Below are 26,093 nucleotides of genomic sequence, written 5' to 3'. Positions count from 1 at the left end.
TACATACCTCTAGGCAACCACATAATATGATGGCTTATAAAACATAAAGGATGCCTAAACCGGCTTGTATACATGGGTTGAAGCCTTTTAATCATGCTTCCAAGTTCCGGCGCAGTAGTGGCGATGGGACTGCAGTATTACAATCCTCACTAACTCACAAAAACGGTGTGTGTCCCCTTTGCCTCGTTCAAGAAGATCAGGAGCATATGCATATGTCTTCATTCTCGTCTCAGCCATCGTTGGGTTGTGAGGATGATGGTCCATGCCAACTCTTGTTCATACCCAGAAGCTGGACAGAGAGAGAGAGAGAGAGAGAGAGAGAGTCAGGCAATCCATATGCCATAAAAAACAAAATGGGAACACCCCGTCCATACATTAGTGAGTCTCTTCCATATCTTTAATGCTTCCAACAAGAGATTACCTCTTTGGTTTTGTTGCAGCGAGCCCTGACGCATGCAATCAGCTCCTGTGTACTGAGATGTTGCTATTTTTCCAACAAAAATAAGAAAAAGGCATCCTTTGTCAACAGTGTGTTTAATCAGTAACTATGGCTATAAATCTTATTAACTTCTTATGTGTAGTTAGCTGCACACGAGTTGCACCTGCTGTTGCAAGAATGGGTTGTTAATAGACGCAACTTGGGGGAACTCCAAACTGGGCATGCGACTTCCAAGTAAATCATCTGCAAGAATGAACGATTAAGGTAGTAGAAAACCCATATCGCTTGAATCTATATTAATCTACAATCTGTCAACAGTCAGTATTTAATGTCAGACTCCTGTGTGATATCATGCTCGTCACCATATTGCTTACTATTGCACTGAATGGCTATTTGAAGATGCACCGGGAGAAGTAGCAATGCTGGACACCAAATAACAAAGAGAGCCTTTCATGCAAGCCACAGATTCACTGCTGACTCCCTCACTTGTGACACACAAATTTCGCACCTCTTGAAGGCCAAAAATGACTTATAGGACCAAATTGATGAATACAACTAATCCTATCCTATCATGGACAAACAAAGAACAACTAACAAAAAAGTACTGCCATTTGATCTATGTGTGCAAGGCACTTGGCTCTCCTACTATTCTAAAGGATCCAATGTAGGTTATGATGAAGCCATCTAGACACATCTCTAAAGGCATTTTTCAAAGTGATACCTTTGGAATGTTGGAAGTGACAGAAGATAAAAGCTTGGATCCTTAGATACTCTTGCGAACATCATCAACTAGCACCAAGCTAAATAGCATTCCTAGCTCTATGTAGGTTTTAGCTCTATCAATGGTCAACTTGAATGACCTTGTGCATGGTGGAGCTGATGTTGGCGGTGGAGCCTATGCTTGTGCCAATGAGGCCTTGAAGATTGTGAATGTGTCGGTTGTCTCATGTTTGGGCAACAACTATTACTACACGGGACAAACATCAAGAGGTGCACAGGTATTTTGTATCTTGTAGCAAGTAAGATAACTGGACGTGTTGTGCTCTTTTATCTCCAACTCAATTTGGCATCTTTGACGTATCATATTGCCTTGTGCCTCTCTAAAGCATCTTCAGTAAGCTAGTAGATGAGGTCTATAGTTGGCCTATAGCACATCACAATCAAAAGCAAAAAGGGCAGGATAAAAGATCCATGTCTTTCCTGACTACGGTGGGAATGAAAGAAATTTCGCATCTAGCAATTAATATGGTAAGCCGCTTTGGTGGAAAACAACTCAAATTTGCACCTGACAACCCTACCGGACCTTCTTGGGTGGAACGAGAGAGTACGCCTTTAAGTTGTGGGATGATCCATAGCAAAAGCAATATCTCAATTCGCAATTGTTGGCATCTTCCAAATGAGATTCCAAATCCGTAGAGCCAACATTGATATAGGTATCAATGGAATTAGTTGTTCCAAATTCATCCAAGGAGAAAGAAGTGAAAGCTACAACTATTGCAAATTTGGATGTAGTAGAAGTGTTGCGACAAGAGCGAGAATTTGAGGCCCTTCTTTAGAGGGTGACAAGGGTCATAGAGGATGAATTATCTACAATGTACCTTGGTTCGGATGAAACCAAGCTAGTAAAACTCGGTGCTCATTTGGATATGGAGTTCTGCAAGTAGCCGATAGTTCTGTTGAAGGAATTTAAGGATGTGTTTGTATGGGACTATTTTGACATGAAGGGCCTAGTGCCTTGCTATTCATCTTTTTCCATTCTTTGTTTTTTGGTGGAGCTACTGCAAGGATCCCGCTTTCTGAATCTTCTTTCCCGCCATGTGCATCACCTTCATCATCTTCAAAGAGATCCCAGAGGTCTTTCCTCATGAGGTGGTACATGGTTTTTTCCTTCCAAGCATGAAAGCCTTTATTCATCTTCTTCCATTCTTTGTTTTTTGGTGGAGCTATTGCAAGGATCCTGCTTTCTGAAGCTTCTTTCCCGCCATCTGCATTACCTTTATCATTTTCAAAGAGATCCAGAGATCTTTCCTCATGAGGTGGTACATGGTCTTTTTATTCCAAGCATGAAAGCCTTCACCATTGAATTTAGCTATTTGCTCAAGTTCACTCATTTTGAAGGTCTTACCATGAGCGTACTTGGGCAGTGTCTATCCTTTTACAAAGGGGTTAAGACTTACAAGAGATTTGATCAATTAGGACATTACAATAAGCAACTAAAATGGGATCAAAAAATGAGTTGTTCTTGAGTGAGCTGATGATCCAAGTGCTAAGAAGCACTAATGGAGTATCAAGAGATACTATGCCTTGAAGACTCAATGTTGAACTTGATAGTTGATGCTTGATGTTTCAAATCTTCTTCTTGAGAATTTCTCTTGTTGGAAACTGATTAGACCTTGAGTGTTTGAGACTTCAGTGTGTTGGAATGAAGTGGAAAATGAAGTGTTTATGACCTTGAAGGTATTATGGCTGCCCACAGATGACAATTAGGGATTCTCAGATTGTGATAAATGGAGAGAGTATTTTGGGAAACCCTCTCAGGTGAGGTTAGCCCACTTGGGGGGCTACCAAAGCCCTATGGTGGCAGCAGAGATTGTGTCGCCTACAGGTCCGAATAATCTATGAATTTCTGCTCAGTGCAAATTGCGTCAGATCTAGACAAAACGTCAATGGTGGCCACTGTCGTCAGTTATGCCAGGCTTTGAGGTGTTGAGAGGGTGCACCTTGACCTGCAGAAGAAGTCTCTAGAAGGATGCAAAGCTTGAAATGGCCTGGTTTGCTCACACTAGCTCCTCCAAGGTCAGTAGGTATGACAGTTTGCAGGCACACACAGGGACAACAAGCAATAATTTGTGCAATACTCGGCAGCAGAGATCCCAATGCTCTATTGTAAAGTGACACAGAGATCCTTATTGAGTAAAGGAACACTTCTTTAGAAGGATGCTTGACGAGATTTGGCTTGTGGAGGAAGATCTAGGTGCTGCAAGCAGACAGGGTACTGCTGTCCATGGCAGCCATGAAAGCTCCAGTGAAGGTGAAGGTGAAGGTGAAGGTGGAGTGGGAAATGAAGTCTTGAGTTGATACCAAGGTGGGCAGAGGTGAAAGGGAGCTGGAGAAGTAGGGTGAGGAGCTGACCATGCTCAGTTGAGCTCTGATACCATGTTAAGAATGTCGGATCTAGAGCATGGTAGGAGCTATGGAGGTTGGAAGATGAAGACTAAATTCATATTGACATAGACAATGTATACCACTGTTACACAAGTGAATTAGGTGATGGAAGCTTGGACTCATAAAGACAATCTTGTGTATTGGACTGACAATGACAATGACACTAACTGAAAGAGGAAAGCATCATGATATTGTATTCATCATTATGAAAGTGATAGTCAAGTACAATGCTTTATAGAAGTTGGGTTGTTCCACTCTCCTCACTGTGCATATGGAATTTAGGACATCTCTTCTGGAGCATACATCATTTGTCATTTCTCAACACTGTAGATAATTCATTCTTTGTAACCCTTGTCACCTTCTATAGCCAGGCCTCAAATTCCCGTTCTTGTCGTAACACTTGCCACATCTAAATTTGCAATACTCGCAAGCTTTCGCTTTTTTCTCCTCAGATGAATCTGGGACAGCTGATTCCATTGGTGCCTGTATTAATGTTGGCTTTGTAGCATTCGGAATCTCATTTGGAAGGAGAGATGCTAATGATCACAACTTGAAATATTGTTGACTTATGTGTAAGATATCCACCAGGCAAATGGATTCCAAATCAGCATTTTGCTACCAAGAAGGCTACCTCCTCATCATCAAAACCTTCCACCATATTAACAGTCTTGGTCACTAATGGATTGAATGCTCTTGGTGGGGGAGAAATCTTGTTCAAGGAGAAACGAACTTTATGATGACCTCGGTGGATAGTCAACCAATCCCAATCCCAATTATGACTAATTCGAGCCTACCACAACCGGGGCCATCCAAACAAGAGGCAATAATTTTCTCCTATCTGTTTCATATTAAGGACCACTAATGAGAATAAGAAGGAAATCCCAGCCACTTCGATCAGAATTGAGTGAAGAATTCTGAGCTGCACTCTTTGTTGATTCACCATTCTAACAAAAAATGTGTTGAAAGAGTCAAGCTCATCACCATTACTCTATCTATCCCCAACATGACAGCTGTCTAGTCCAGTTGTCACTAGCAATTTTGTGTGTGTGTGTGTGTAGACTAATAAGTTAGGCTAGTAAACTGACTTGTGTTAGTTAGCTATGGTTTGGTTGTATAACCTAGGTAGTCTTATGCGTATTGTGCGAGACTGTGAAGATTGAATATGGGTGAAGAATAATGAAAGAGGATGAGAGCATGTAGCTCCATCTCTACTTCTGTCCTTTCTTGCCTATATGTGTAGAGGAAAAAGGGCCTGCAATGGAGTTCAACAGTTGGTGAGAACTGAGTGACCAAGTGTTGACTCACTTCTATCAATAGGAGTATGAAAAATCAGTAGCATTGGTGGAGGACAACAAAAATGTGGGCTTTCTCCCTAGCATGGACAGCGTGACCTCAGATCTGCGTGGACAGCACAGGGCGCATTTTCAGCTGACTGCGTGGAGGCTCTGATTGATGTCACTCATTAGCTACTATAGGGTAGCATCTTTGCAACACCCTGAACATTCATGTCTGAGTACTTTGGAGAATAACCAGCAGCAGTATTCAATATGGACAGCAAGAAAGAAATGTGCCAGTTTTTTCTGTGGACTGTGAAAACAATTCAGCAAGTCATGTTTGCCTTTGTACAGCAGGTCCTGAGCATTAACATCAAGGGTACAGTTGGCATCAGGGAACACCATTTGAAGCTTGTATTTGTCTCAGTTTCGCAGCAGCAGTGAACATATCAAGCAGGCCTGAAGCTCACTTAGTCTAGCTTGAAATGTACTTGATTCTCTCTTACGCACTGGCAGTGATTAATGGCAGCCCATTGCTGATGAATGGCACAATTGTGGAGAGTATGATGACTGAGTAAAGCACTCATGGGCAGGTCAGCAATGCTGTGACAAATATGAATATATCTGAGTAGTCAGTTGAAGGAATACTGAGTATCTATTTCCTGCATGTATTAGATCTTGTGCAGTCATATAAGCTGAAATCTCTGCAATTCCGGAATTGAATGTCTTTGCGGAGTTCAGGGTGCTGATTACAGATGTTGGTATGGCACCAAATGGTCAGTGATAGACCTGTGCATGTTCAAGAGCATTGTATGCTCAAGCTTGTCTTCTATGAGGCTGATTTAACAGACTGCTGACTATTTATATTCTTACTGGACTGGAAGTTGGAAAATGTATGAGCAGTGATACTTATACACATATGTATTGAGGTTTAGTGAAGGTAATATATGTCCATGATATCATTAAGCTGATTGGGCTATGTCACAGATTGCTTGTCTATTCACTACTGGACAGCTTGGTTGCAAAATGATAGAAGATAATGTCTACAATGGTATGATATTATTCATGGGTGTTATGTCGGATGTTTAGCGATTCAAAGTAGGGTACTAGTACAACAGGGATACTAGTGCAATTACTCAGAACTAGAATTGTCTTAGTTGAGAGAAAGCATACTTATGTTATGCAATTGGGATTCTGAAATGTCCTTGATGTACTAATAGCTGGTTAATGATTGAAATGAGCTGAACTAGGATAAGTTCAGAATGTATGACTACTGCCCGAGTGTTATGCAAGCAGTGACTCATTAAACAGATGATTGGTGCATGTAGGGAGTCAGGCATTAATATCTATAAGATTGAACCGAGTTACTTCAGTTGCAGACATGGCAAATGCTGAGAGGGGTGATGTTATTACACAAATAGTGGGTGAGAAGTTAGACAACTATAATTATGTTATTTGGAAAATCAGAATGGAGAATTTTCTCATCGGAAAAGGCTACTGGGACTTAGTCACAAGTGTGCAAGCTGAACCTAAGCTTCTTGAAAAGAATGCAACAGCTGATTAGCTTAGGGCACATTGTGCATGGATGGAACGAGCCCAAAGAGTGTTGCATTGGCTGTCTTTATGTATCTCTAATGCAGTGGTTATGCAGATAATGAATTGCAAGTCACCAGAGGATGCTTGGAATATTTTGATGAGATTTTATAGCATGACCACTAGCGCGCGCAAAATCCAGTTAAAGCAGTTCAATACAATGGACATGAAAGGACGGTCCTTATAGGATTATGTGACTGAGATAAAGACCATTGCAATTCGGTTAACTCTAGTAGGAGTTGATGTAGACGATGAGGATTTGGTAGCTGTGACCTTGAATGTTCTGGGACATGAATATAAATCCTTGACATCTCTATCTCAATGCGATCTGAGATGCCAGATTTTGATGAACTTATATCTTTGCTCATACATAGAGAGGTCAAATTGGGATTAGCTACTGGTTTGAGTAGTTCGAAGGGTAGGGACACGGTATTTTATTCAAATCAAAGAGGCCATGGTAGCTGTGGAAGAGGGTTTGCTCATGGTGGAGGAACTTAACAGTATGCTCTCAGAATGCCAGTAATTAGCAGGGGAAAATGGCTAGAGGTGGTGGATATTTCTAAGCAAGAGGGAGATGTAACTCTAGAGGTTGAGGATCATGGTAGTCACCGTCAATGCATACAAATGCTAACAAGGATAAGGATTGTCATTACTGTGGCAAGTATGGCCGCATTGCCAAAGATTGTTGAAAAAAGCAAGCTAATCAGAAAGGCAAACAATAGGGATACTATGCATCATCAAGTCATGCTAAGGATGCTTCTGTTGATAGGTTGTTTGCTATGATGTATGTTTAGAACCATACAGCTCAGGAAACTAAGCCAAATGGTGTTTGGTACATTGATTTTGGAGTATCTAATCATATGATACCACATGGTGAATGGTTTACTGACATGGTTCCAAAAAAGCATGGGTATGTTTGCATAGGAGATGATACTCAACATAGCATTAAGAATAAGAATGTGGTTCCCTTGGTCATTCATGATGGACAGATGATCGAGCAGAACTTGCAGGTTTGCTTTAATAAGCATGAATGTTTTATTGAGGAGTTTGGCAATGGCTGCAAGCTTATTGCTTGTGGCAACAGACATAGTCGAATGTTCACATTGGATGCTGCATTGCCTTAGCTGAAATCAGCCATGTTTGCACATGGTTAGGGCATTGTTAGAGATCTTGAGATATGGCATAAAAGGATTGGGCATGTAAATATTCAACGGCTGCACACTATGCAAATAAAGCAACTAGTCATTGATTTGCTAAAGTTTGCATACATTGAGATAGGTCATGTTTGTGATGCCTATCAGTTTGGCAAACAATGTAGATTTCCATTTGTAAAACATGTTTGGAACAACTCGAGGCCACTAAGTTAGTACACTTTGATGTATGGGGACTAGCCCATAATGTATCTCTTGGAGGCTCCAAATACTATGTGACATTTATAGATGATTTCAGTAGGTATAACTAGGTGTATATCCTGAAATAAAAAGATGAGGTGTTTGCTATTTTTAAGGACTTCAAGAGACTGGGTGAAAAGGAGTTTGATTGCTTTATCTCATGTTTAAGATTTGACAATGGTGGGGAATATGCATCTAATAAGTTTGATGCATACTTAGCCAAGAATGGCATTCGTAGGTAGTTCTCATGCAGTTATACTTCACAGCAGAATGGAGTGGTTGAACGGAAGAATAGGGTACTTATGGGGACTATACGTGCAATGCTTGATGAGAAAAACATGCCATTGTACTACTCGGTTGAGGCTGTAATGACAGCAATGTATGCGTTGAATCAAACCCTGACTACACGTATACATGAAATGACACGGTATCAACAATTGTATGGGCATAAGCCAGACATGCATATGTTCATATCCTAGATGAAAAGAGAAGGAAGTTGGATCCTAGGGCACATAAGAGTGTGTTCATTGGTTATGGTCAAGAACGAAAAGCTTACAAATGCTTTGATCCGTCTACATGGAAAACACTGTACAGTAGACATGTCATCTTTGATGAGATGGCTTCTTGGTATGCATCCTCTACTGTTGTTCCTACTAATATGTCTTCAGACTATGGATCTATTGTTGCTTAGCAACAGAGTACTACTATGATTGGGCTTATAAATGATGTATCTCCCAGTGTATCTCCTTGGGCTGGCAGATTGTGCAGTTATGCATCATCATCCACTGACAACACTATGTCAGTGAGGCGGGGAAATGATGTGGAATGCAGAGAAAAAGGAAAAGTTGTTGATGATGTGTCTGACATGTTGACTCCTGGCATAATGACTTCTAGATATGAATCGATTGAAAGCCTCGACAGTGAACTTGGAATTCCGTCTGTGTATAGTCTTGGTGTTAAGGAGAGCAGATATGTTCCAAAGAGGGGAATCAAGCAGTATATCGCAGCTGAGACGCTCGCAAAGGGTGAGATACCTAGTTGATAGATTCACATACAGTGCATATTCTACAAGTCATTATGCATATATGACCAAAGTCATGGTCCATGGAGTACAAATAACCTACTACATTTGCTGAAGTTGTCTTGGATAAGAACTGGTGCAAAGCAATGGATGAGAAAATGTCTGCATAGGCTGAAAATCAGACTTGGAAACTGGTTGCATTGCCTGAAGGTAAAAGGACTATTGGCTATAAATAGGCGTACAAATTTAAAAGGACTATTGACTATTGCCTGAAGGTAAAAGGACTATTGGCTATAAATAGGTGTACAAATTTAAATGCAACTTTGATAGAGCAACATTGAAAGATACAAGGCCAGGTTGGTAGCAAAAGCATATGCTCAACAATATGGTTTAGACTATGAGGAAACATTCAGCCCAGTTGCTAAGATGACAACCATTAGAAGAATAATTGCTTTGGCTGCAACAAAGGACTAGAAATTACAACAGATGGACGTGAAGAATACATTCCTAAATGGTGACCTGGAAGAAGAGGAATTGATGGATCAGCCTAAAGGGTATATACATCCACAATATCCAGATTTGTCTGTAAGCTGAAAAAGGCTCTCTATGGACTGAAACAGGCTCCAATAGCCTGACATGCACGTATTAGTAGTTATTTTAGAGTCTTGGCTTTATAATTGATTTTTTTTTTGCAAGTAAAATGTGGCTGATTATATTACTCAAAAAGACTGATTACAACAGAATGCTCATGCTCGACAGACTAGTTGGAGCTGGTACAAGGTCATAAATACATCATGTGAACAAGTCTCTCAAGGCGGTTTGGGGGCAAGAAGCCATGGGTGGGGGGGGGAGGGGGGTGTATCGCCATCTGGGGCTACTTGCCTGCATCATAAAAAACAAGTCCTGGCCACCCCAAGTGCGCATGAAGTGAAAACGGAGCTTTGACGAGCTCGATACTCGCCTTGCACCTGGTCCCATCGGCCACAGAGGGAGTGGATGATGGAGGTCTAGAGCTTTGCCAAAGTCGCCTATACCTCTTGGCAGTGCGCCTTCCAGATGTGCCATCCAATAAGACTCCCTACGATCTCCCATACCTCAGAGTAGTCTGCTGTGGGCTCTAGTACCTGGCGGATGGGTAGAGCCTCCAAGCCGACCATTGCGCACGACCCAGCCTCAATGATGAAATTCGTGTCCTGCATCCCGACCTCATACAAAAGGTGATGGCCCTGGCTGACTGCCTCCTAGCAGAAAGCTTCCCACGAGATACATCCAAGATTGGGTGCTAGACGGCAGGGAATGCGGCATGCGCCTCTCCACATGAGCTACGCCGCCTCACACGACTAAAAGCAATGCTTTGGAGTTTCCAAAAACTGCTGTGTGCACTGTTTACACCCTCCATTCTTTTGCATTTAGGCTAGCCAACTCCCCACTGCCAGGCCTCCATGTGCTAAAAGCTGTAAGAAATACGATATCCTCCTCGGCCTCCAGCTATCCCATAGGTGGCACCAGAAAGTCTGACGGAAGGCATTTGTGATGTTGTGCTCCGCCCAGTATCTGCTACGCGAAGGCGCCCAGTCCATGTCTTCCTACATCAGTACGTGTTTGCCAATCCTGGCTGTGTACTCCAAGAACCTTGGTGGCTTCTTGGCGACCGCAGTGGCCGGCCATAGCCACTCTCTAGGGTCCACTCTAGCTCATCAAGTGGCCTACTCTCCCATATCCAAAGGCACCACTCTTGGAACTCCTCCCAGAACACATAAGGGTCTAGATGCCAGGTCTTCCCCTAAAGGCCAACCACACGAATCCTCCTCCACAGAAGGACAACGATCTCTTCATCCTGCTGCCCTCTATCAAGGACCAGATGCCCCCCCTCCTGCACGGTGAAGAAAGTCTTGTATGGGGCGTCGCCCACTCTACCTGCCACCTGTAGGGGGATACTTGGTGGTGAAAATCTAGCAGCCCATATCTCACCAGGCTCTATTGGCTCTCGTATCAAGGGATCAAGCCACTCTTGAGGTATCCCTGCGCCATTTTCCCTTCTCCTCAGTTCAACTCCTCTTTGACAACCTGATGCCTGCTACAACACCTCCTGGTCCACTATCCTGTACACCTCCCACCATGTCCTAATGGTACGAGTAGGGCCGGCCTCCTAACCACGGCCTCCTAACCAGCCCACTAGATGTGGGGGCGCTTGCCAATCTCTATCCCATCTCGATCTCTGACCTGGGGTTTCCAAATCACCGGCTGGCAGTTTATCTCCTCCTGGCAACCTGGGGGGCTTTGAATTAGGGCCTTACGGAGGCCCTGCCACACACGAAGTAGGTTGTGGAGGAAAGAGGATCTAGGGGGTGTGATTTGGGCCGTTGTGAAGATGCATCTCAAGGACGGCCTCCAGTCACAGCCAAGCCTTGGTCTACACTCTTGGAGACCTTCTTGTAGTAGGATCTTCCAGGTCTGCCCTCTTGGTGTCTTGGTCCACCATCCTGTACACCTCCCGCCATGTCCTAATGGTATGAGTAGGGCCGGCCTCCGAACCAGCCCATTGGATGTGGGGGCGCTCGTCAATCTATACCCCATCTCGATCTCTGACTTGGGGTTTCTAGATCACCGGCTGGGAGTCTATCTCCTCCTGGCAAGTTGGGGGCTCTGAATTAAAGCCTTAGGGAGGCCCTGCCACACATGAAGTAGGTTGTGGAGGAAAGAGGATCTAGGGGGCGTGATTTGGGCCGTCGTGAAGATCCATCTCAAGGACGGCCTCCAGTCACTGCCAAGCCTTGGTCTACACTCTTGGAGACCTTCTTGTAGTCTATGATCCCAAGCCCTCCCTCTCACTGATGTCGGATGATGGTCGCCCACGCCAAGGCTTTATAATTGATAGAGCTAATCATAGTTTATTTACCAAAAAGACTAATGCAGGCTTGGTTGTGCTAGTCATCTATGTAGATGATCTCATTATCATAGGTGATGATGACATTGGAATACAAGATGTGATGAGGATGCTGAAAAATGAATTTGACATGAAAGATTTGGGTGAGCTAAAAGTTCTTGGGCATTGAAGTGGTAAATTCAAGCAATGGACTTTGGTTGATGGAGAAACAATATACATTGGAAATGGTAAAGAAGTATGGCATGAGAGATTGTAAGCCACTTGAGACTCCATTGGATCAGAATATCAAATTGGATGCAAACATTGGAGCTAAAATTGTAGATATTACCATGTATAGGTAGATGGTAGAAAGTCTAATACACTTGACCATCACTAGGCCTAACCTTAGCTATGCAGTTGGGCTTATTAGTCAGTTTATATAAAAGCCCAGGAAACCTCATTCGGATGCAATGAGAAGGATCATGCATTATGTCAAGGCAACGGTAGACTATGCACTTTTTTATGAGAGAGAGAAGGACGTGAAGCTCATGGGATACATTGATGCAGATTGGGTAGGATGTCCTTATCAGACGGTCTACTAGTGGTTATGCATTCAACCTTGGTGCAGTGGAATGATTAGCTCGAGTAGTAAGAAGCAACCGACAATTGCACTATCTAGTACTGAGGCAGGGTACAGAGGTGTTGCATTAGCAGCCTATGAGATTGCTTGGTTGCTGAAGTTGATGGCTGATTTGGATATGCACACAGAGGCTCTAGTGACATTGTATTGCAATAATATGAGTAGTGTACCATTGGCTACAAACCCTGTTTATCATGCCAGAACAAAACATATAGAGGTACACTATCACTTCATATGAGAGATGGTACTTGCAGGGAAGGTGGATCTCCTACATGTCAAGACATATGATCAAGTAGCTGATATCTTTACCAAGTCACTAGGTAAAGATAAGTTCAGTCACTTCAGACAGCTACTTGGAGTACACTACCCTTCTTGAGCTTGAGGGGGAGTGTTGAGAGTTCAAGCTCATCACCAGTACTCTATCCCCAACATGACAGCTGTCTAGTAAACTGACTTGTGTTAGTTAACTATGGTTTGGTTGTATAACCTAGGTAGTCTTATGAGTATTGTGTGAGACTGTGAAGATTGAATATGGTTGAAGAATAATGAAAGAGAATGACAGCATGTAGCTTCATCTCTACTTGCTCTATCTCTATTCTTTCTTGCCTATAGTTTCTTCAAAATGGGGCTGGCTCCCAATTCATTAGCCCAAAATTCTTATAGGTTTTCATAGTGATAATATTCACTCTTGATTCACTATGTAGGACAACATCATTGATTTTCTAGCCTCGACATCAGACAAAAATTACTGGAACGGTTGGATTAGACACAGAACTTGGTGGAACCGGCTCTCATTGCACTTTTTGCATCTCCTTAGAAAGGACTTCTACAGTCATGGCTGCTACCTCCTGTACTGGTTGCACAAGGCGATCTAGTTGAATCATCTTTAGAAGGTGATCTTTGAATGCCAGAACCAATTTAAAAGATGAACTAAAGGAATTGTAATTGAAAACGGTGGACACCTAAAGTCTGTTGATGGGAACGCTAGAATTGCTATGGATTGTGGGGTTGCCGAATTTTCTGACATTGGCGAATTCCCCAGGTCTGCCTACTATTGTCTGGGCCTTGGAACAAAGATTGGCTGCGGATCATCCATCGTGTCCAGCTTTGTTGCAGACCATCCCACAACAACTTGATGGCGTACTTCCTCTTGTTCCACCCGAGGACTAGTAAGGCTGTTCGATGTAGCTTGAGTTGTCTTATAGAGTGAGTTACCACATTCATTGTGCTAGATCCGAAATTTCTTCAATTTCCACTATACTCACGGAGCCATGGATCCTTTATTCTTCCCTTAGTGCTTTTAAGTGTCATAAGCTTGGGTATCCGGATGTTCTGCCCGCCAGTGCCCTTGTTGCATACAAAAGAAGCATTGAAGAAGCACTTGCAGATCCATCATGGAAGGCTGCTATGCAGGCGGAGTATGACAGCATAATGAAGAATGACACTTGGGAGCTAGTGGATTGACCAGCAAAGCGGAAGGTTATTGGCACCAAGTGGATCTGGAAGGTGAAGTACAAGGCTGATGGTACCTTAGAAAAGTACAAAGCTAGACTGGTTGCCCAAGGATTTTCACAAGTTGAAGGGTTTGATTTTCAAGAGTCATTTGCCCCAACTGCCAGAATGACCACTATTCGCACGGTACTTGCAGTGGCTGCCCATGAGAAGTGGCCAGTGTACCAAATGGATGTTAAGTCAGTGTTCTTAAATGGTGACCTCAAGGAGGAGGTGTACGTGGCTCAGCCACCAGGGTTTGAGGCCCCCCATTCTGAGAACAAAGTGTGTAAACTGAAGAAGGCATTGTATGGGCTGAAATAAGCCCCCAGAGCATGGTACCAGCGGATAGATAGGTTCTTTTTAAACCTAAACTTCAAAAGATGTGCCTCAGATGCTAACTTGTATGTTTACATGGATGGTAAAAAGTCTGTAGTGATTGTCCTATATGTGGACGACCTTCTTATTACAGGTGACTATGAAGATATGATCAACCAAACTCGAAAGGCTTTGAGTTCTGAGTTTGAAATGACAGACTTGGGCTTGCTACACTATTGTTTGGGGATTGAAGTCTGGCAAGAGCCAGGAAAGATCTTCATCTCTCAGAAGAAGTATGCATGGGAGATCTTGAAGGCATTTGGCATGACCGAGTGCAAGGAGATAGCTACACCTATGGAGGTGAATGCAAAGTTATCCGTCGAGGATACATCAGCACTAGCAGACATTGGGAGGTATAGGAGGCTGGTCGGCAGTCTGATCTACTTGTGTAACACCAGACCAGATATCAGTTTTGCTGTTGGTGTTTTGATCAGGTTCTCAAACAAACCTCATGAGAGTCATTGGAAGGCTGGGATGCAGGTGCTCAGATACTTGAAGAAAACTCTTGACTATGGTATCACATACAGTTTCAGAACTTCTCTTGTGGGGAACTGTGACTCAGATTGGGCAGGAGACAATGTCATGATACCCCTAGCGCGGGACATCCAGGAGTTAATAAGACTTACAGTCTTATTAAAAGGCAGTTCTATTGGCCTGGAATGAATAAGGACGTCCTTGACTATGTGGTCAAATGTAATAAATGCCAGGTTAATAAAGCTGAAAGATTGAAAATGGGAGGACTTCTCCACCCATTAGAGATTCCATGGACTTTATTGTCGCGTTACCCAGAACACAGAGGGGGCACGACTCTGTGTGGGTGATTGTGGATAGGTTAACCAAAATGGCTAGGTTTATTTCAACTTCAACTGATGTTAAAACACTAGAATTGGCTAGATTGTTCATTGAGAACATATACCGATTGTATGGCCTTCCGGCAAATATAGTTTCTGATTGGGATAGAAAATTTGATAGTCAATTCTGGCATATTGTATTTAGGAAATTGGATATTAAACTTAGCATGAAGATGGGCAAACTGAAAGGGTTAACCAAATCCTTGAAGATATGTTGAGAGCACATGTAAGTAAAAGGAAAACAAATTGGGAAGAGTATTTACCAGTAGCAGAGTTTGCATATAATAGTGCCAAACACTCTTTCACTGGATATAGTCCATTTATGCTAATGTATGGGTTTCAGCCCAAAGCTCCTCATACAAAAGGACTGCATAAGGAAAAGGTTCAGGCAACCAAGGATTTTTTGGAGGATATGAATAGTATGTTAAAATTTGCTCAAGAAAATATTAAGAAAGCTCAAAATCGAGCTAGAGCTTATGCACCGAGGAGACATCTCCTTTGAAGAAGGGGAATTGGTCTATCTTAAGGTGCCTGAACAAACTAAAACCATGAAAACGGGACAATGTCCAAAGGTGTCAACTAGGTATTGTGGTCCTTTCACAATACTTAAAAGGGTGGGAGAACAGGCTTACAAGCTCCAACTACCTGCTGGTAGTAAAACACATCCAGTTTCCATGTAAGCAAGCTAAGAAAGAAGCTGGTTGATATGGATAATTTAATCTTAAATGATAACATTGAGGAGCTATTTGGCGACCAATCTATTCCACATGAACCAGAAAGAATTTTAAATGTTCGTAACAGACGAACAAGGAATACTATTTATCAAGAATATCTGGTGAAATGGAAAGATTGTTCAGAAGAAAGCTCAACAAGGGAGCGAGTAAGTACTTTAAGGATAAGGTTTCCCAATTTATAGTTGGACCTTCCAAGTATCGTTTTCGAGAACGAAACCAATTTTTAAGGGGGAGGAAATGTTATATTACGTGGAATGTAATTTATGGGAAACGCTCGAGGGATGACCGTCTGGGGTCCTTGGGCGCCCGAACGGGGTCAAGGGGAGCCTAGAAAGTAAGCGAGTTCGAAAAATAGAATAGCTCACCTCAAGTTGATGGCTGGCAATCAAGTCACGATAGAGTTGGGGCCAGCAACTTTCTAGGCGTGACTGGGTGGTGAGACAGAGGTATCTCTTGTGCTTTATTCTGGATAACTGAGTGAGAGCGGGGCACCTTATGAGAAGTCTCCTGCACTTAATAAAGGACTACCACTGTTTGCACAGCAGTGGCTTGGTTGCATGATGGACATTAACTGGTGGGCTGGTGCTGAGATCCCACACTTGAGCATTATCTTTCGAGCCTCTTCACAGTGGAGAGCTCCCCGGGATGTGATTGAGTGGCCTCTGCCACAAGCGGCTTGTTTCTACCAGTGCACAGAGTCACAACTCTCATCATGGCTGATAGATGCATTGATAGTATCACCTGGAGCATCTATCACCCCTATGGTCCAGTCGAGGGCCACCATGGGGGATTGGAGTTCGTCGTCCACACCGGTGGCAAAGCGTACTTGTATGCCCTATAGTTCTTCCTCCTCATCAGCAGCTTTCACATCGAACAGATGCCTGTTCGGTCAGTTACAGGTTTCCCCATGAGCTTACACCTTGCATCCTGAAATGTGAATAGTCTCCACTACAGTGGGGCATGTGGTTCCAGGAAGTTGATTGTTTGGCAAGAGTTGCAGCCTGCCCTTGCCGCATAGATCGACATCTCACTTCTACAGGAGCACAAGCTCACTCCTACCCAGGCCCAGCAGGTTAGGAAGATACTCCCGGGCAGCTCACACACTTACTGGGAGCACGCCATAGGTGCACACGGTAGGAGTGGATGCGTATGCACCTCTATTGGCCCAAGTCTCACCGCCTGTGTACGAGACCACGGGACGATAGTGGCAGGGAGGGTTCTATGGATCAGATTGGATATGGGGGACTCGTGCCTTGGAGTCGTCAATGTCTATGCCCGTACGGAGGTTAGGGCATGCAACAGGTTTTTGGTGGAGATTGTGGATGGACTCCCAGAGGTGGATTCCTAGATCGTTGGAGTAGATTTCAACAACCTGGAGGCTTTGGAGGACCAAAAGGGTAGAGGCAGAAACTATCAAGGCATGGCTGGCGAGGAGCAGGAGGCATGGGTGGTCTTTCTACTGGCAGTAGGAGCACGCAATGCCTGGAGAGACCCTGCCTTCCATAGGAGGGAAAGATCACTGAACTTCTCTTTGGGATATAGATGGCTAGGTGGACTCTTGCTGGAGTGGTTGGTAGGTTTTATGTGGGAGAGTGGGGAGGCTCTCGTGGAGGCCAAATTGAGCAATTGGTGGGCACCACGCTGTCTGATCATTGCCCAATTATCCTGATCCTTGATCCCCCAACATCTGCCCTAGACACACAATCCTGTTGGATCCGTGACTCGATCTATAGGAGGGAGGAGGTGACGAGACAGATAAGGAAAATTTGGACTAGGGAGTGGGGTAGGAGAGACCAGATCGCAGAGGAAGTTGCAGAGGTCCTAGTCGAGTCGAGTAGAATCTGCCAAGAGGCAGCCATACAAGCCAAATAGTAGAGCAGGGAGGAGGAAAGAGCACTCCGGTGGGACCTTGCAGCCATGCAAAGATTATTATAGGAGGTACCAGGGGATCCCACCCTCCACACACAGGAGGTGTGAGTGTGAATAGCCATTGCTGGCCTTGAGGACAGGCGCTCGGAGTTCTCTTTCCGCACCTTAGCAGCTTTTTGGGCATGAAAGGGGGACACGATGTGCAGGGAGTTCTTCCAGGTGCACCAGCCTCGCACCGCAAGAGAGCAGATATGCAGCCTTCAAAATCAGTACGGGAGGACTCGTTCTAGCCCAAACGAGGTGATGGAGATTGCCATCGACTACTACAGGTGCCTCTTCCACAGCAGGAGATAGCCTTAGCTAGAGGACAACGTTGTAGACAGCAAGTCTGGGATCACATCCTGACCCTCGTCACAGAGGAGATGGGATGCTCCCTCTTAGCCCCCTTCACAGAGAAGGAACTAGAGGAGGCTTTCCATACACAGGATGGAGAAATGCCTGGGAGAGGATGGCCTCTCTAAGGCCTTCTTCACCACCTACTGGGAAGTGGTGAAGGACCCCCTATTGATGGCCTTTCAGGAGATTTTCACTTTAGGACAGATGCCAGGGAGTCTTTTTGTAGGCCTTATCAACCTTCTCCCCAAAGGGGGAGACCGGTTGGAGCTTTCCCAGTGGAGACCGTTCACCTTATTGTCAGTGGCCTATAAGGCACTGGCAAAGATGATTGGTAGGCGACTACGCTCCGTGCTTTCAGACATCATCCATGACACAAAGACAGGCTTTGTCCAGGATAGGAGCATCGTGGACAATATATTTACTTTCTTTGAGGTGACAGAGTGGGCTCAGCACAGTGGGCAGAAACTGGCCATACTACTCTTGGATTTCGAGAAAGCTTATGACAAGGTGGATTGGGATTTCCTAGAGGGCACCATGGTGAGGTTGGGTTTTCCCTAGGTTTGGATTCGCGGGGTCTTTGTACTTTACAGATCAGCCACCAGTAGGGTTCTCATAGGTGGAAGGCGAGGGGAGGAGTTTCGGCTGGAGAGATCGGTCCGACAGGGCTGCCCCCTGGCCCCATACCTATTCCTACTCTTTGCAGACGCGATGTCTCACTTCCTTAGGTCACGTATGAGCAGATTACGGGGCCTCCGACTTCCAGTGAGAGAGGAGATTGAGTTGTTAGACTCAAAGTATGCAGATGATACAACACTCTACATAGAGGATGATGAGTTAATACTTGAGAGAGTGAGGTTGGCTCTTGAGATGTTCTGGTCGGCAACGGGAGTGAAAATCAACTAGCGGAAGTCGGTTGGTTTCCTCACAGACCCGGACTCTAGCACGAAGTGGGGCGTCCACTTGGGATTTAGATGGGTGAGTAGAGGACAGGACCGTTCGGTACCTAGGGTTCCAGGTGGGACTCGACATCACTCCAGCCCAACAGTTTCTTCCTGTCCTTTATTTCATTCGAAGGAAGCTGACTTACTGGAGCACGGCTCGCCTCTCACTAGCCGGTCGAGTCCTGGTGGTTAACCAGGTTCTCCTTAGCGATGGCGTTTCAGGTCCTCCTTAGCCTCGTGTTGGTTCTCCCGATACCTTAGGAGTGGCTTGTTTCCCCGATACGAGAGCCGATAGAACCCACTAAGGTATGGGCCGCTAGGTTTTCACCAGCAGGCATAGTGGGCGGCGCTCCACTTGGGACCTTCTTCACCGTACAGTAGGGGGGGCGTTTGGCTCTTGACAGAGGGCAGCAGGATGAGGGGATAGCTGTCCTTTCATGGAGGAGGATCCGGGTGATTGGCCTTTAGGGAAAGACATGGCGGATCGACCCTTTTGTCTTCTGGGAGGAGCTTAGGGAGTGGCGCCTCTGGATCTGGGAGGGTGGGCCACTTGATGAGCTGGAGTGGGATCCGGGAGAGTGGCTATGGCCGGTCACTACGGTTGCCAAGAAGCCACCAAGGTTCCTGGAGTACACTGCCAGAATTGGTAGACACGTACTGACGCAGGAGGATATGGACTGGGTACCATCACATAGCAGGCACTGGGCGGAGCACAGCATTACGGAGCCTTTCGGACGGACCTTCTGGTGCCGCCTATGGGATAGCTGGAGGCCAAAAAGGGTATTGTATTTCTTATGGCTGGTGGCACATGGAGGCCTTTGGTCATGTGAGGAGGCACAGTTCATATGGAGAGGAGCATGCCGCATCCTTCCCCGTATAGCACCCAGCCTTGGATGTATCTCATGGGGGGCCTTCTGTTGGCAGGCAGTCAGCCAGGGCGGTCACCTTCTGTATGAGGCCGGGATGCATGACACGATATTCATTATCGAGGCAAGGTTGTGCGCAGTGGTCGGTTTGGAGACTCTACCCATCCACCAGGTACTGGAGCCCACAGTAGACCACTCTGAGGTATGGGAGATCATAGGGAGTCTTACTGGATGGCATATTTGGAAAGCGCGGTGTCAGGAAGCTTTCGGCGGAGAGAGACTTTTAGCACAAGCGACCTTAGTAGAGCTATGGACCTCCATCATCCACTACCTCTGCGGCTGATGGGATTAGGTGCAGGGCGAGTCCAGAGCTCGTCAGGAGCTCCGTGGTCATTTCATGTGCACTTGGGCGGCCAGGACCTGTTTTTTGTGATGCAGGCAGGCAGCCCTAGTTGGCGATACACCCCCCCTCCATGGCTTCTTTCCCCCATCCCCCCTAGACCGTCCTGAGAGGCTTGTAAACATGATGTATTTGTGACTTTTCATCAACTCTAGCTAGACTGTTGAGCATGAGCACTCCGTTGTAATCAGTTTTTTGAGTAATATAATCAGCCACATTTTACTTGCAAAAAAAAAACATTGACCACTCGGATTTGTCCACTTAAGAGGGTTATCTAGGGGTTGTAGTCATTTTTAGGTCACATACAGTGTATGCCAATATATATGCAGCTGCAACTCCCTTCTTCTTTGGCAATTTGACCATCATCCCACTTGGCTTTTTTTTTCCTTCTGTAGCATTTGTATTGACATGCACATGCAAGAGGTTTAAGAGTTGCTCATTGTATCTAAGTTTTCGCCATACATACAGTTTGTTTCTTGCATATGTCTTTGAGTACAGAGACTCTATTGGGCTTGTGGATGTCAAAAAGACAACATTAAAGGTCAAATGCACAATTTCAGAGCAGAGAACAACATTGGTTGCCCGATAAAACTCAAGCAGATGGTATCAAGCAGGCAGAATAAACCATGGGAGACTAGTCCCTGTGGCTGCACTGAGTACAGTGAGATCTGCGGTCATGTGAGAGTGTGGGAAAAGACTTACGCCTCTGGTCTTCCCCTTGTACACTATTATTGTTGCTGAGTTCATAGAGCTGTGAGCTATATTCTTCACTTTATTCTTTCTTGTTATGTTATTGGTATCTTACAAGAATTCCTTCCATTGATCAGAGCTGGAGGCAGCAAAAATGCAGTTAGAAGAGGGGGATGGCAGCAAAATATAGCTGCTGTAGAAGCCAGAGGTTGGAGCATCCAAATCAGCCTAGCAGCCACGTACACTCACTCCCACAAGGCAGCAGCAGCACCATTCAGATTGAAATGTGAGATACAAGGGTGCATGTATATACATTGTGGAGCTACCATGCATGGTCACAAAGGGAAACCCAACTTCCTGTTATACAATGACCAAAAGAGAAGCAGGCAAGGTTCCCTGCTGGTTACATTTGAGGTTATTATATTGTCAGCTTTAGGATCCAGTTTCACCGTACTCAATGAGTGAACTACAGTGAGGAGTAACTTTGGGATGCATTTCAGGCTTCAAGTCTTGCAGTTAATTGTATATGTTCAAGACTAAATAAGGATTAGTCTGCTAAACACAATTTTGTTATTGAAACATCCATTTATTGCACGTACTCTGATTGATATTACTGATGTCCCTTATAGTTTGAGAAACAGGTATATGGAGATTCTCATCCGATCTTCTTAGAGGAAAGGTTCTATCATCTGAATTGACATGTTTCCTGAATGTAAGTCTCGCTTTATGTGTGTATTTATGTGTGTATATTGGGCTTTATCAAGCTATGAAGAAATCCATTTGAGTTACATACACAGATGGAGATTTCCGTAGCTTGATGGAGCTTTCCTTCCCATACTGATGCACTGCATAAATGAAATAATATGATAAATCCTATATCGAGCATTTTATCACTTAGAAAATATGAGTGTCTCCGAGGTAAAAATAATGAAAAGTATACATCCAGAAACATTCAAGACATGATTTTTGATCACTTTTCCAAACATATGGACATCTAATGATTAAGTTTGAACTCTGATGAAAAGGTTCAAAGATCCACCTGATGCTCTAGAAACCGCGTTTGACTTTCAAGAGACCCGAGCTTAGCCTGCATTATTTGTGAAGGTCAAATGTTCCAGTCAGCAAAGTTTACCCACGTTGCATTTACCAAGATCACTCACCTACTCCCACTTTTCCTTCAGTTAGATCTTCTCTGTACCACATATTCAGCTTGGAGCCCATGATAGGTCCTCGATACTATTCGTTTCCAAGTAATATCATTTTATTTGACAGGATCAGCTTCTTAGTACCAAATTGAATGTGACTTGACATGCCTTTATAATGTCGATCATATATGGTCTAACTTTCTTATAAGTTTACTTTTTTACATGCCAGCTGAGGATAACAGACATGCTGATTAGAGTTTACATAGGAACATGTTGATGCTGTACAAGAATGGTTTAAACCTGCATATTGTGTGTCATTTTTTTCACTTCTTCTTCCAGACTGAGAAGCCTTTTTTCCAAATTCTCTGCAACGTCAACCTGGCAATGCAGAAGTACGATTTTAATTTCATCAATGCCTTACTATCCATGACAACAGGTGATAGAACATTGTAATGTGTGGTCTCATTACAATTTCTATTCTGAGCTGCTCATAGCATCGGCTTAATGGTGAATATTGTTCTTTATCACCATGGCTTGCATCATCATGCTTGGCCATATCCTCATTCGTTTTGTCCAGTACTTGGCTTTCTCCATTGCTAGGAGCTTCATGGCTTGGTTTGGAGCCAGCTGAGCTGTCTAACGCATCCTTTGTCTGCAGCTTTTTACAACACTTACAGCATGGTGAATCCACTTTGAGAAGCTTGATCCTATTTTCTGACTTAGGCTTATCTTAGTAATTAGCTGCACTCTTTACCTCCAGTGATCTGGATTTAGTTCCCACACCATTAACTGTAGTGGGCGTAGAACTGTGTCCCTGACAAAGAACTTCTCATCAGGTCTACATGATCTAATAATATTCTGAAGGCAATAAACGATCAAGAAAAATGGAACCTGTCATCAGGCCTATGAAGGTTTGATTAACATTAAAGACAACAGAACTATAAACAAAGAGTGGGTAGAAATCCTTTCAAATCTATACTCTGCATTTCATAAGGTACCAATTAATGAAAGAGGACCAACATTGATTTACATTCATTGTTTCTCACATTGCCCTCCAAGAGGTTCAGCTTAAATTCACGGAGTTTGACATCATTCGGTTCACTGGAAGCAGCTTTCTCCTTGGCATTGGCTTGGTCACGAGCACGTCTCTCAATGATCTGTTTCATCATGATACATGATGTCCAAATCATTATGTTGAGCTTAACAGTGGCAACATGACCAGATGTTAACTGTCTGCAATGACTTCTTATGATGTACATTATCTAGAAAAACAAAGTGGCATGCATGTTTGAAGATCTAAAATAAATGTGCATCAATGGGATGGCACTGTAAGTAAAGATGCTTAGATGGTCCTTCCATGAAGTGCAGGGATGAATACACAACTGAAAGCAAGCATGAAGCAGATTTTCATCCATTATGAAATGGTCTTCTATACCATCTGTAAAGCATCAAGGTTTCCCATATCTATATCCTTTGCAAGATCAGATAGTGTTGGTTCTCGTTTGCACATCTGCACAAAAAGATTAGGAGCTTGTTATGTACTTGCCTGTGCATTGTACATAATGGCCTGTTCAGTAGCCTCTGATGATCTGACAATTCAACATGGATAATTTGGGACTCACTACTTTGTGTTCACCTTCCGTTCTTGTTGAGCCCGGCGAGCTAATTTCACTAACTCTGTATGCTTCCGTTTGCAAACCTATTGTTGATATCAACCATTATCACTACATGTGTTTTAAAAGAGTCTTGAGTGAAATATGCTACTGTAGGAGTTGGAGCTAGTCCCATTTTAAAAATGTAGTACAGCCATATAAAGGAGAAAGCCCAATTCTGGTGCTTGGACTCTTCAAGGACCATCTCACCTGTATGACATCATGTACCAACATGAACTTTCTCTCTGCGAAGCCATGTGAGAAAATCTGATCAATCCACAAGACAACAGGCTTTTCAGAATTACATCATTCATTGAACAGTTGGGTTAAGCTCATCAACGAAGGTTGGAAGAGTTTAACTTGAGGTTATATAAACGAGTTAATGACAACTGCATGCGAAGTAAATAGAAGACCTGAGCCAGTGTGAGTGCACACCGGTAGCCAAATTCTTCTCGTAAGAACTTCAGTGTGCATTCCATGAAGCGCTGCAAAATGATGCATTTCAGTAATTCGATGAAAGAAACATTGAAACTTCATGGACAAAATCTAGAGAGTATTGCACGTTTTTGGGCATTACCATATCATTTTTCGCAAAAAGTGCATATCCCTTCTCAGAAAGATATCGAGAGACATGGCGTGAATAGCCCAGGAGAGCATAGTGTAAAAGTGGCAGAATAGATGCAGGATCCCCCTCCTTCAACCTATACATGGATATGATTAGTCCATCCAAACTGAAATGATAGATATCAAAGGCTTCAAAATACTGCATGTTGGCTATGGGTATTTGGAATCCTTCACTAAGGATTGATGCAGAGCAAAAGGGTTGATTAGAGTTCTGAAAGTTTGTGAGCCGATTAAGGAGATTCATGCTGCATTTTGCTCCACATCGGATCATTGGGAAATCAAATGCTTGTCAATACAATGGCATGTAATGTGGATTAATGGCCTGAGGGGTACCCGATCAAATCAAGCGGATGGGGATAGCCGATGGTGCGGAGCTGGACACGGAGACGCTGGAGATTGCCCTCCACATCACCGGTAGCCATGGTCGAATTGGATGAATATGTAACAATTCCCTCCACACAAGCTTCGGGAGTGACCCAAAAGAACAGAAAAACAAAGAACTGGCTGGGTGCACCTCACGCACAGAGCTTGATAAGCATCAGGTTGACGAAAGTGCTTTGTGTTGCATGAGCGCTCGCTCGCTCGTGCTCTCTCTCTCGTATTTATATACACGCCAAGAATATATCTCCCCTTGCCAAGATCAGTACCCTTGCTTTTGTTTAATATTTTTGAATAGGCCCTCTCTCATAACGGCACTTTTTTTCCTTGGGACGCTTAAGCATTCGCAAATCAGGTGATAGAAACAAAGTGTTGCATGGACACTTGGAAATGCCCTTGGGCTTCTTATATCTTAAGGTAGATAAACATCCCTACTCAGTTGCTACATACATTAGATGATGTTGGCCTCTTGTTCTTCTGTTTTGAGTCCCTTTGAAATCCAACTTTACGAGTCTCTAGGCAAAACTTGGAAATGCCAAATGTCACATGAAACTCATGAATAGAAATTTCCTTTCCATTTAACAATTATGGTAAGGATATCTCAGATACAATCAACCATTGTGGTTAGGATATCTAATAAACCATTTTTCTTTTTTCTTGTGAAAATTAAACATTCACATATAGTCTCCATTACAATTGACAAAGTCATCCTTGATTGAATGTCAGTGTTCTAAAGTTAACAAAGGCATCCTTGATTGAATGTCAGGGTGTCAGAACACTAGGAGGATGGGAACTAATGCAACTTTGAAATATTGATTGCCATACACTACCAAGTTTTGTGAATGGTCCATGGATTTTGGCTTGTGTAAATGAGGAAGAGACCTTTTGATTCCTTTCAAAGGCCATTGCATTGAAGGGGCTCTATCTTAGTTTTTGCTTCATCTAAGTCTTTTTGGAAAAATGTAAATGATGTAATCCCTTGGTCATTCGGGGATGAATGCCAATGCTCCTTTTTAGTGAAAAAAAAGACTACTACGTATACCTTGAGATAAGGAGCATGTATACGAGAATGTTCTCTATGCTAGTAAATCATGAAGCTCTTTCATGCCATGCAAAAGAATCAAATGGATAGAATATTTGTCTTTGCTTTACACTAGATTACCATCTTTTTTTTTTGTGTTTTTGGAGCTTGTATCAAACAAATGGAAATACTAATGAATTTAGTCTAGTGTACTCTTATCTCTATCTCTAATATTCTCCTTTACTCTTCCTATTCTATCAAATTGATT

At 43.6% G+C, this 26,093-nt stretch overlaps 1 protein-coding gene and 1 long non-coding RNA gene across 3 annotated transcripts; one reads left to right on the top strand and one right to left on the bottom strand.

Annotated features, from left to right (window-relative positions):
• Positions 1–157: 157 nt before the first annotated feature.
• LOC148026207 (uncharacterized) lies at positions 158–24,986 on the bottom strand. Of its 2 annotated transcripts, XM_087692214.1 has the most exons (16): positions 24,760–24,986; positions 24,380–24,503; positions 24,216–24,287; positions 24,013–24,069; positions 23,787–23,849; positions 23,586–23,660; positions 23,197–23,307; positions 22,905–22,964; positions 22,620–22,802; positions 22,451–22,528; positions 22,045–22,092; positions 21,799–21,850; positions 21,605–21,694; positions 603–682; positions 422–484; positions 158–289 (listed from the first exon to the last, which is right to left on the bottom strand). In XM_087692214.1, the coding sequence occupies exons 1-16, from the start codon at positions 24,846–24,848 to the stop codon at positions 230–232; spliced, it is 1,305 nt and encodes a 434-aa protein (XP_087548340.1). In that variant the 5' UTR covers positions 24,849–24,986; the 3' UTR covers positions 158–229. The 2 variants fall into 2 exon arrangements, with proteins under 2 accessions (XP_087548340.1, XP_087548341.1); XM_087692215.1 differs by lacking the exon at positions 21,605–21,694.
• On the top strand, positions 229–21,595 carry LOC148026208 (uncharacterized). The gene is made up of 3 exons (XR_015693034.1): positions 229–378; positions 582–703; positions 21,143–21,595. It is a non-coding gene; the product is annotated as an uncharacterized LOC148026208 (long non-coding RNA).
• Positions 24,987–26,093: the final 1,107 nt, after the last annotated feature.

This window comes from Lygodium microphyllum, chromosome 14, assembly GCF_053477565.2.
Source record: "Lygodium microphyllum isolate KBCC chromosome 14, Lygodium_microphyllum_v1.1.10, whole genome shotgun sequence".
NCBI lineage: Eukaryota > Viridiplantae > Streptophyta > Polypodiopsida > Schizaeales > Lygodiaceae > Lygodium > Lygodium microphyllum.
The sequence above is the reverse complement of the archived record's forward strand: the minus strand, read 5'-3'. Positions and strand labels throughout refer to the sequence as shown.